A 12,720-nucleotide genomic window follows, 5' to 3' on the forward strand; every position below is an offset into this window, starting at 1 on the left:
CCAATGTTCTGTCAAAAATAGATTTATGAATTTTACAGTCAATATACATATGAACAGCTGAGCAACATCAATCTCACACTGCAAGGTTAGATACAGGGTAGCAAAGTTATATTATGATCGAGTTGTGCTCTTGCCCAATGTTATTTTAATGACACTGAATCACACTGTACAATATCAGTCAGAGTCAGAACTAATAGTGTAACATCATAAAACATTTGAATAAAATAGATGCCCCAATCATTCAACAAATTTAATTGAATTGCATTTTCACATATAAAAGTGTAGTTTATTTGCAGGTTCATTGACGTGTCAAAATGGCCTGGGTCAACACACATGACGCCTCTGTCTTTGACAGCTTTGGTTTGAACTTTGAAGATATGACAATAAATAATGTGCATTTATGGATATACCATTTGAGGGACTATGGCTAGTATTGTGAAAAAGTGAAATACTACTGTAATGATCATGGAAATATTTTAGTTTTTACATCAATGCATTGCACATTACTTAAATATAATGTGTTAAATGCAAATACATAATTTAACATTTTAATTTCTTTTAACAAACAGAGAAGATTAAATTATATTAGTTTATATCTGTAAAATTAAGTGTATCTACACATAAAAGATGCAAATCAATGTTGAATTTATAATTGAAATTAATTTAAGATTGCGTTAAGCTTATAAGCATTCTATAGCTACCTTAATAAACCATTTAACTGATGATTGTTCCAACTTAAACCTAGCTTTTTTGAATTTTTCATTAGACCTTTCCTGGAAGAAAACCACCTGGGAAACCTACTTGGCGACTCCGGCTATTCGTTAAAAAAATATGTATAAACGCCCTTGCTTAGGCCAACAACAGATACAGTGGTTAGGTACAACCATGCCCAGTCAAGTTGTTGGATTGTGGTTGAGAGGGCTTTTGGACTGCTGATAGTAGATTAAGGTATTTACATTTACAACATCTTTGTTTATTTTGGTCATATTATAACAGTTAAAAACATTCAGTTATTTTAATCAACATATGGCAGCATTTACCATATATTTACCCACAAAATATATAGATTGACAAGTGCAATGCTTAATATCTTTCTCTTTAGAGCAACATTGTAATCATCACATCTACATCACAATCATAACAATTTAGTGAATGTAAAAAGAGGGAAGCCTTAAGCATTGCACCCGAATGTCCACTCTTGTCTGTCGGTATATCTGTGGAGGGTTTTGCATAAATGAATGACCTAAAAAAGGAATTGTAGCTGTTAAAGTAATGTGTAATTTTTTTTTTCTAGTTTTGATTGTATATACGTTTGTTGTTTGTTCTGAAGACTCTTGTCTCTTTTAATGACTGATGGACTTGTTTGTGTATCTCTACCTGAAGTAGGGGCATCAGTGAGGAGACACATCTAGTAAAAAAACACATTTGAAACAGATTTTAAAGTTGCTTTTATGTATGCACATGCATATGTTGATAAAAATGGATGCCGTAGATAGTTGCAAATTTTGTTTTATTTATTTATTTATTTACCCATATTAGTCTTTAATTCAATTAATGAAGATATCAATTAAATAAAATGCATAATAAACATCATTGATAATAAATTTGATATTGTAATTTAATCTCAGAGGTAATATTTTTTGTTTTTCTCTATCGACAGGTGTCTACATAAAACTGGAGGATGTTTATTCATGAGACTCAATAAGTGCTGTCAAATTGTCAATCAGTGGATGCATGAATGCGCCTACACAACTTTAGCATAGATCAGCAGGTACCACTGCCTGAACAACTTATTGAGGCACAGGAAGTGGATTATGTTGTGCACGGTGCCCCACAATAGGATAAAATGCAGCACTTATAGACATGATTAACTTATTTATGTAGGTGTTGTGTCATGCTCAATTATGCATGAAGTGCTATAGGTCAGCCATTGTGGTCTGTCTGTGCCCGGCTTCATGCATTATCCACATTTGATGCTATGTTGATGAAAGTTGGAATGTTTTTGTTAATAATATCTAGGCTATCCTCAAGTGTGGTAAAAATCTTTGTAAGAGTGTTAATATTGACAAGTTCTATGTCATTATTTTTTGTTGATCTTTAGCTCGACTATTATATATGAAATATATTTAGTGGAGCTATCCTACTCACCCCGGCATCTGCATTAGCGTTGGAATGTTAAAGTTTGCGTACCACCTCAAATATTTCCTATGTCCCTTGACATATTGCTTTTATATTTTGGTTACTTCTTAACCAACATGACCCCAATCTATAAACAAGAGCAGACAACTGTATCAAGCCTTTTGTAAGAATTATGGCCCTTTTTTCACTTAGAATATGCATATTATTGATAAATCTTTGCTAAGTTTGCGTACCACCTTAAATATTTTCAATGTCCCTTGATATATTGCTTTCATATTTTGCATACTTCTTTACCAACATGACCCCAATCTATAAACAAGAGCAAACAACTGTAACAAGCATTTTGTAAGAATTATGGCCCTCTTTCCACTTAGAATATGCATATTATTGATAAATCTATGTTAAAGTTTGCATACCACCTCAAATATTTTCTATGTACCTTGTCATATTGCTTTTATATTTTGAATACTTCTTTACCAACATGACCCCAATCTGTTAACAAGAGCAGACAACTGTATCAAGCATTTTGTAAGAATTATGTTCCCTTTTTGTTACTTAGATTTTTTTTTTGAAGTTTTGTGTTTAGGTTCACTTAATTCCTAAAGTCTTTATTCCTAAAGTATCAAAGCTATTGCTTTTATACTTGCAACAATTACTAACTATCATAAGGGAACTGTGCAAGCATTTAGTTATTTGACTTTGACTGGCATTTTGACAAATTTAGGGCCCCTTTTATACTTAGATAATTTAACATTTGGTTAAGTTTTGTGTTTTGGTCCATTTTACCCGTTAAGTATCATAGCTATTGTTTCAGACTTGGAAAACTTACCTTTACACCTACCTGACATACCACAATGGACTCCATTCAAACCATCCCCAACGCCCCACCCCAGAATCCCCCCCCCCCCCCCAAATTTTATTTTTTATTTTTTTCCTTGTTTTTATTTTTGAAAGATCAACTTATAAATGACCACACCCCCACATTATACCCCCCCCCAACCCCCCAACTCAAAAAGTTTTTATTTATTTAATTTTTGAAGGACGGTCTAACCATCCCATCCAAGCTATTGCTATCAAACTTGAAATAAAATCTTATTTCTTTGTTTTATGTCTTTACAAATGTTCAATAGATTGTGGAAAATATACCTGAACTCAGAATTGTCTATATTATGAAGTACAACTTCTTTAAAACATTAGCGATCAATATGTTTCAATTATGTTCCTCTTCCACTAAGAATGTGACTGTATTACCTTGACCTAATTGAATATGAATAATTTCCCCATAATGACTTACGTTATACTGTCAAGCACTCGAATAGTCGAGCACACTGTCCTCTGACAGCTCTTGTTTTTATTAACAACACAATTTTTACACTCAGTCATGCTTTGCTTATGATGATTACATGTTTCCTTTATAATGTAACAAAGTGAAAATAAATTTTATTTTTGTAACATAACAATACATGTACATTATTTGTCCAACAACTCTACAACAAACGACCAATGAAGTGGAACACTATCTGAAAATGAAATACATTTTATGTAAAAAAAAAATTGTAATGCAAAGTACAGCTAAATAATAGTAACATTCTAACAATAAGAGATTTATAGACACTAATTTTTTAATTTTTATGCCCCCCTTCAAAGAAGAGGGGGTATATTGTTTTGCACATGTCGGTCCATCCGTCCGTATGTCCGTCCACCAGATGGTTTCCGGATGATTACTCAAGAATGCTCAGGCCTAGGATCATGAACCTTCATAGGTACATTGATCAAGACTCGCAGATGACCTGTATTGATTTTCAGGTCACTAGGTCATGGTCACAGTGCCAAAAAACGTATTCATACAAGGCTGCCACTACAACTGACAGGCCATATGGCCGGCATGCATGTTTTACAAACAGCCCTTGTTTATAACATGTTTAGCATACATTTGTGTAAATATAAAAGGGATACAAATTAGCATTAGACCACGAGCCCTTGGCCAGTAAAATGTATTCTGAGGTCATTATTTCTAATATGTTGTAAAATTTATGTTAAAATAAAAATTATTTGCATAAAATCTTCACTGGCTTTTCTGAAAAAAGAAAAGAATATCCAGTTGATTTGTACAATTGGTATTGTGAAATTTGATGAACCTTTTTTAACCCATTTATGCCTAGTGGACTTTCCCATCCTTCTAAATTGGATCAATTTATTTCCACAATTAGGGGTGTCTAGTATATTTATTTCTATATTTAGAATATTTCTTACATAAATTCTTATAAGCAAACAGCGCAGACCCTGATGAGACGCCACATCATGCGGCATCTCATCTGGGTCTACGCTGTTTGCCAAGGCCTTTTTTTCTAGACGCTAGGCAAAATTGGGTTAAAAAACATATATTAATTAATACATCACCATAATAAGTTACTTGTATCTTACGATTAATATGCATTAGTTATATGGAAATCAATCTTTATGAGCTGTCGAACATGCAAACATGTTACTTCAATGACAACACATTTTGATAGAATGCATTTATTAAAACTGTGAAATGTATCTGTCACCTAATAACTTTATAAATAACGAACTTTATGTCACATAATTAATTTATGATAATGATACACATTGTGTTATGTTTTTTGTAACATTGACACACCTACAAAAATAAATGTGCTAACTTTATACTGTGTACTTGATTAATTATCTTACCAATCCATGTTCAACTGATGTGATGGATGAGCTTTCATTATTCACACATGCTTGTTGCTGTGCGCCTGGAAAGAAAGTACATTGTATTCAAATTCAAATTCCAAAGATGAAGAAATACGTGATGAATAGATACCAAATACATGAATATAAGTTATAATTTATATATATATATAAACATACATGAACTGGACTGAAATGTGCCAAAACCACCATCTATCCCAACCAGTACCTCTGCTGGGAGAATGACTACTATCTTCAATAGAAAACAGCAAACAAACAATAAACGACAACGATTATTCTGTGCAAATTCTATAGTTTAATTACATTAAGTTTTAATGTATAATTCAAAGTACAAATTTAACCTTTTGCTTCCAGAGTGCGACTGACTTTCATTTTTAAATCTTACATGTGACTGACATTGTAAATTTTTCTATAATATTGTTAAAAGAGTACGGTAAGAGTCATGAGATTTAATTAGTTAATATAATGAATAAATTCCGTCCATTTCTTGATAGCTTTGTATATCTTGCGGCTACACAAGCCAATGTAGTTCACTTTGAAATTAAGAGATAGTTTTCAGATTCATGTTTACAATTAAAAATTTATTCTAACGCTATTTACACTGGGTAATTAAGTAAATTTTATGCCGAAAATAAATACACAGTACTCATCCTTATATACTCAGAATAGATAAATATATAAGGAAAGAAGTGGAAATTCATAAGATGAAAATATAACTTGAAAAGGGAGATAAATTTACTCTAAAAGCAAACACTAAATTATGAAAATAAATCTTTTCTTCAAATTTAAGGCATATGAATTATGTATTGATTAAAAAACTCGAATGTACTCGAATATTCTTCTACCACAAAAATAAAACATTATGATATAAACACACACTAAAGATTTGTGAATTAAAAGGTTGACACTGACAGTGCCATATGCGCGAAAATATGCATATGCAATATAACAAGAAAATAAATGCATAAATTCATACAAACATTTTTATTCTTTGGTGTAAATTAACACTATGAATTTAAATAAAAAATCAGTATCAATTACGAGAAAATTGACAGACACAAACGCTAAAATATTTGAAGACATGAGTGGATATATTTACTACTATCATAAGTAAATTATCACTATCATTTGCTACTTGCTTCCGTTTGCTTTGTCGGTCAACTTGCTTTTTTGACATAAACGCGGGAAATCGTGTGATATAAGATGAAGTTTTTAGACTGGTTCGCGATATTCCAGATCGTACGCTTAGCTAAAATCTTAGCTGCGACTGGATACTTACGACAGCGTTCATAGAACGGGTATTAGCGGATCGTAAATTAAATCGTTAGTGAAGGATTTAAGATAAGATCCGCTAAGATATGTTGATAAAACGGCCTCCAGAACCATATTAAAATCGCACTGTTCATCAGTCCGTCCGTCCGGATTAGTTTCCACTCAATAAGTCAAGCATTTGTCATCAGATCTTCACCAAACTTCATGAAAATGTGTAAGGCAATAACATATAGGTCAAGTTCGTTAATCGGCCAAATTGACCCAGACACTCTTGAGTTACAGCCCTTGAATCATCGTAAATTTTTTTTCTCGTTTCCGCTCAATTGCTCGAGCAATTGTCATAAGATCTTCACCAAACTTAATGAAAATGTGTAAGGCAATAACGTCTGGGTCAAGTTCGATAATCTGCCAATTTGACCCAGACACTCTTGATTTACTGCCCTTGAATCATAGTAAAATTGGTTTTTTTCTCGTTTCCTCTCAATAATTCGAGCAGTTTTCATCAGATCTTCACCAAACGTCATGAAAATGTGTAAGGCAATAACATCTAGGTCAAGTTGGATAATCCGCCAAATTGACCCAGACACTCCTGAGTTACTGCCCTTGAATCATCAAAAAATTGTGTTTTTTCTCGTTTCCGCTCATTGACTCAAGCAAATGTCAAAGGATCTTCGCCACACTTCATGAAAATGTGTAAGGTCATAACATCTAGGTCAAGATCGATAATCAGCCAAACTGACCAGGACACTCCGGAGTAATAGCCCTTGAATCATCGAAAAATTGAGTTTTTTCTCGTTTCCGCTCAATAACTCCAGCAATTGTCATCTGATCTTCACCAAACTTCATAAAAATCTGTAAGGCAACACAGTCTAGCTAAAGTTTAATAATCAGCCAAATTTACCCAGGCACTTCTTATGTCGCTTCATATGTTACTGTAACCTTCATATTTGGCATGCATGTGTATATGGACAATGCCTTTCTATACGCACACAAATTTTGACCCCTTTGACCTTGACCTTGAACTGAGGGTCTGAGTTTAGGTTTCGAAATCTGCGTTTAGGTTTCGAAAAAGCGTTTTTCGGAGGCATATGTCTTCCGATGGAGACAGCTGTTGTTATATTGGTAATATTTGGAGCGTACAACGGGGGAAAGACCAAAAGAATGGTAGAAAGTTTTCCTTCTTTGTCTATATTGCTGCGCAAGTATTTTGTGCGCAACATTCAAGCCCCAATATTAGACAGTTAATATCAACGGATTGCAATAATATTTACATACCTGTGTAGATATTCATTTCTCGATAATGTTTCGCAAGAATTATGTAATGACACTTTGAATTTTGCACTGAATTTTGCACACCTGAGCAATTTAAATCCAACCACTATTCAAATTTTCAATTTCTCTCAATTTGCTAGCTGTGTAGATATTTATCGATAATGTATCCTCAATGTAAACCATGTGGTTTAAATGTGAAGAGTGAACAGCGAAAATTTGCATTCGTCTGTTGTGGCGCAGAGCGTTATATAGTAAAGTGATAATATTATACTTTTCTGGATTAATTGAGCATTTTTTTTTCAAAAGTGTATAAAAAATTTCAAGTTCTAAAATATATAACATCTTGATTTTTATACGGTACATAAATAATAGTGATACAAATCGTACAGTATACGGTCCTATGTAACGAAGAATGTAAATACATATTAAAGCACAAACAGAGGTGTGAAAAAGACATGCATAAAAAGTTGCTGAAACTAAGAAGAGTAAATAGAAACTGCACCATATCTTTTTTTAACAAATGCTTATTAACTCGACAAAGATGAGCATACTAGATCTACTTATTAAAGTCGGTGTTTAAAGTTAAATAAAATGACGCTTACACGTTACACCATAATCATGCCTTCTTCTGATTGGTTCATATTTAAATCTGTTTCATAACATGGCGAGGGGTCAGTGATTGTATTGCGATTGAAACAGAAGTTTAACTGACGAATTTATGCCTTTCTAACTCAGTTGGACGATATTTTAGGTAAAAATGGACTTCTGAACTAAAACATTATGAGTTGGTTATGTTATTTTGCAATTTTACGTAAATGGACGAAAATTAAAACTTTCTGGTTTGCACCATGTAATTGGTCCTTCGCCGATAAGACGTTCCAAAGAATTTAGACCATATAAAAAGTACAAACAAATGTATCTCTTAATTTTTTTTCGCGTCTTATAAATAAGACTATTCTCTATCCAGCTCCAGTCCATATAAACAGACTCCCAGTGCCTTTGATAATTTTTGTTATGACAGCTCTGGGAGTCCATATGAACCCATTAATGAACACAACCACAGTTCTTGGCAGCTGAACAATGTGCATCACTAAACAGCAGTCATTCGTGACCAATTGGTGATGAATAAACTTAAAAAACTCATTGAATTTACCTGCAACAAATGTATGATATCCTTTGCATGAACCCTTAAAAAGTACAACAATATTTCAACACCCTATTCTTGTTGATATTTTAATGGCGAAATTTGAAACAGTGTAATAGTACACAATATATGCAGATTTAAAAGACTAAAGCACACCTCATTTCAGCATGCTCCAAGCTAGAAGTGGAGCCGGTGGGTCGCTGGTTCGAGGCCCTGTGCCTGCGTCGCCGCCACAAGCACACTCTGTCTCAGCATTCCCTGACCAGCTCGAGCTCCTCCGAGAGCGAGGATGACCTTGATGATGAGCAGGATGAGGAGTCCCTGCTACTCAGTCTCGATCCAAAGGAGTGGAAGGTCAGACTGCATATTTACCAACCCATTCTTAGACTTAAGAATAAGGAATAGACTTATAAACAAGAAAAATATGTTCAGAGTTTGAATATATAAAGGCTACCGCTGGTGATTATTTCATTGGAAAAAAAGTTTTGCAACAAGAATGATGTAAAAAGAAGAGTTTTACACTAAGTTTGATTCAATATTAAAGCAATTCTTTGATATTAAAATTAAAAGAATATTCCTTATACTTATATTAAATTCTAAGTAATTTTTTTTAGTAAATACGGGCCCTGGGCTTGTATTCAGCAGGAATCTTAATAATGTATCATTATACTTTCACTGAAGTTTCCAGAAAAAGATTTTATGTAATGGGTGAATTTGGGTCTGTCTGTTTAGTTATCTATTACATGTTTAATTTAGGTTACTGTAATTGGCTAGCATGATATGCTGTAATTGGCTAGCATGATATGCTGTAATTGGCTAGCATGATATGCTGTAAATATTGTTGCTGAATAACAACATCATTTAAACCTAAAATATTATCTGTGGTATTTGAATTAAGATAACATTTTTCTCAGAAACAAGACCATTATGCTGTTTTGGGTCTTGCAAAACAAAGATACAAAGCTTCCGATGCCCTTATAAAGAAAGCTTGTAAGTATAAGCATTTTTTATTATAACTCAGGTTGTGGTGAAAAAAGAATGAAAAAACAATATATATAACATATGTTTTTAAAAGTAGTACAATATATATATATAGTGTGTGTGTTTTAAGTTATGTAGCTACCCATGGGAAAAATTCCTCCTGCTATTTAGTCTCTATTTGTGTCTAGATTTGTGCATAAATATTACATTCCTAAGCAAGAACCTAAGTGCCTTTATTTAACAATACTGTTATTGAATATTAGGCAAAGATTAAAAACTGTTTGTTAATGCAATTAACAAGTGCTGTGGGTATATGATGATATGAGTGTTGATCTGGAAAAACTGTCTTAATGGATATATGTAAAGTGTCGCCCCAGATTGGCCTGTGCAGTCCACATAGAAGGACTCATATGATAGAGCAGAATATTGGTTGTGTATTCTTTCAGACAAGAAGAAAGTGCTGCACCACCACCCAGACAAGCGTAGAGCCCGAGGTCTGGAAGTCAAGGACGGGGAGGACGATTACTTCACTTGCATTACAAGGGGTATTACCAATGTTTAAGTGAAAAATTTTAACGTGTAAAATGTATGGACATTATTTTTTACTTCACCTGCATCACACGGAATATGACCAATGTTTTAGTGGGACAAATTAGCCTGTAAAATGTATGGACTTTATTGATTACTTCACCTGCATCACACGGGGTAGGTCCAATGTTTGAGTTAGAACATTCTGTCTATAAAATGTATGGACTTTATTGATTACTTCACCTGCATCACATGGAGTACAACTAATGTTTAAGTGGGACAAATTAAACTGTAAAATATATGGACCTTATTGATTACTTCACCTGCATCACACTGGGTAGGTTCATTGTTTGAGTTAGAACATTATATCTGTAAAATGTATGTACTTTATTGATTAATTCACCTGCAACACATGGGTTAGATCCAATGTTCGAGTTAGAACATTCTATCTGTAAAATGTATGGACTTTATTGATTAATTCACCTGCAACACATGGGGTAGGTCCAATGTTCGAGTTAGAACATTCTATCTGTAAAATGTATGGACTTTATTGATTACTTCACCTGCAACACAAGGGTAGGTCCAAAGTTTGCGTTAGAACATTCTATCTGTAAAATGTATGGACTTCATTGATTACTTCACCTGCAACACATGGGGTAGGTCCAATGTTCGAGTTAGAACATTCTGCCTGTAAAATGTATGGACTTTATTTATTACTTCACCTGCAACACAGGGGTAGGTCCAAAGTTTGCGTTAAAACATTCTATCTGTAAAATGTATGGACTTAATTGATTAATTCACCTGCAACACAAGGGGTAGGTCCAATGTTTGAGCTAGGACATTCTATCTGTAAAATTTATGGACTTTATTGATTAATTCACCTGCATCAGCCGAAGTAGGACCAATGTTTGAGTTAGAACATTCTATCAGTAAAATGTATAAACTTTATTGATTACTTCACCTGCATCACAGGGGTAGGTCCAATGTTTGAGTTAGAACATTCCATCTGTAAAATCGATGGACTTTATTGATTACTTCACCTGCATCACCCGAAGTAGGACCAATGTTGGAGTGAGAACATTAAATCTGTTGAATGTATGGATATTTTTAATTACTTCACCTGCATCACATAGGGTAGGATTTATGTTTGAGAGAGAACATTCAATCTGTTAAATGTATGGATTTTTTTTATTACTTCACCTACATCACACTGGGTAGGACCAATTTTCGAGTGAGAAAAATTGATCTGTAAAATGTATTTAATTTGTTGATTATTTCACCTGCACCATCAGGGGTAGGTCCAATTTTTGAGTAATAACATTCAATCTGTTGTATGTATGGAATATATTGATTTCTAAACCTACATCATAAATGGTACAGTGACTGATTGTGTGAAGATTGAAAATTAAAAATTTACGCATCAATTACTTTACAGATTAGACCAACCATAAAAGATACTTGAATCTGTGAAATGTGTAAAAAAAATTTTTTTACACCACCTGCATCACATAGGGATAAGCCATTGTTTGTGTGCAAACTGTAAGTTTGAAATTTATCTTTGTAAATTTTGCAACCCTCCTTAAACAAATCAGCTGCTCAAGATTTGGATTGAGCTGGACCTCCAAGGAAAACTCTACTTTATCATTATGCTTGTACCTCAATATGCTATACATTGAGCTGGACCTCCAAGGAAAACTCTACTTTATCATTATGCTTGTACCTCAATATGCTATACATTGATAGCTGGACCTCCAAGGAAAACTCTACTTCATCATTATGCTTGTACCTCAATATGCTATACATTGATAGCTGGACCTCCAAGGAAAACTCTACTTCATCATTATGCTTGTACCTCAATATGCTATACATTGATAGCTGGACCTCCAAGGAAAACTCTACTTCATCATTATGCTTGTACCTCAATATGCTATACACATTGATAGCTGGACCTCCAAGGAAAAGTCTACTTCATCATTATGCTTGTACCTCAATATGCTATACATTGATAGCTGGACCTCCAAGGAAAACTCTACTTCATCATTATGCTTGTACCTCAATATGCTATACATTGAGCTGGACCTCCAAGGAAAACTCTACTTCATCATTATGCTTGTACCTCAATATGCTATACATTGATAGCTGGACCTCCAAGGAAAACTACTTTATCATTATGCTTGTACCTCAATATGCTATACATTGATAGCTGGACCTTCAAGGAAAACTACTTTATCATTATGCTTGTACCTCAATATGCTATACATTGAGCTGGACCTCCAAGGAAAACTCTACTTTATCATTATGCTTGTACCTCAATATGCTATACATTGATAGCTGGACCTCCAAGGAAAAGTCTTTTTCATCATTATGCTTGTACCTCAATATGCTATACATTGATAGCTGGACCTCCAAGGAAAACTCTACTTCATCATTATGCTTGTACCTCAATATGCTATACATTGATAGCTGGACCTCCAAGGAAAACTCTACTTTATCATTATGCTTGTACCTCAATATGCTATCCATTGATAGCTGGACCTCCAAGGAAAACTCTACTTTATCATTATGCTTGTACCTCAATATGCTATACATTGAGCTGGACCTCCAAGGAAAACTCTACTTCATCATTATGCTTGTACCTCAATATGCTATACATTGATAGCTGGACCTCC

The 12,720-nt window shown here is 33.8% G+C and overlaps 2 protein-coding genes across 17 annotated transcripts in view; one reads left to right on the forward strand and one right to left on the reverse strand.

Annotated features, from left to right (window-relative positions):
* LOC127877921 (uncharacterized) overlaps positions 1-12,720 on the reverse strand; it is a 219,059-nt gene that overhangs the window by 39,379 nt on the left and 166,960 nt on the right.
* Positions 1-12,720, forward strand: part of LOC127877682 (dnaJ homolog subfamily C member 2-like) — a 242,849-nt gene that overhangs the window by 2,346 nt on the left and 227,783 nt on the right. For 14 of the 16 annotated variants that reach the window (XM_052423908.1, XM_052423898.1, XM_052423850.1 and 11 more), the window contains exons 2-4: positions 8,709-8,896; positions 9,457-9,532; positions 9,970-10,068. In XM_052423908.1, the coding sequence (XP_052279868.1) occupies positions 8,709-8,896; positions 9,457-9,532; positions 9,970-10,068 (363 nt within the window). The remainder of the gene's footprint in view (positions 1-8,708; positions 8,897-9,456; positions 9,533-9,969; positions 10,069-12,720) is intronic. The other 2 variants (XM_052423841.1, XM_052423806.1) reach the window with 2 other exon arrangements.

The sequence above is a fragment of the Dreissena polymorpha genome, chromosome 1 (genome assembly GCF_020536995.1).
Source record: "Dreissena polymorpha isolate Duluth1 chromosome 1, UMN_Dpol_1.0, whole genome shotgun sequence".
Classification (NCBI taxonomy): domain Eukaryota; kingdom Metazoa; phylum Mollusca; class Bivalvia; order Myida; family Dreissenidae; genus Dreissena; species Dreissena polymorpha.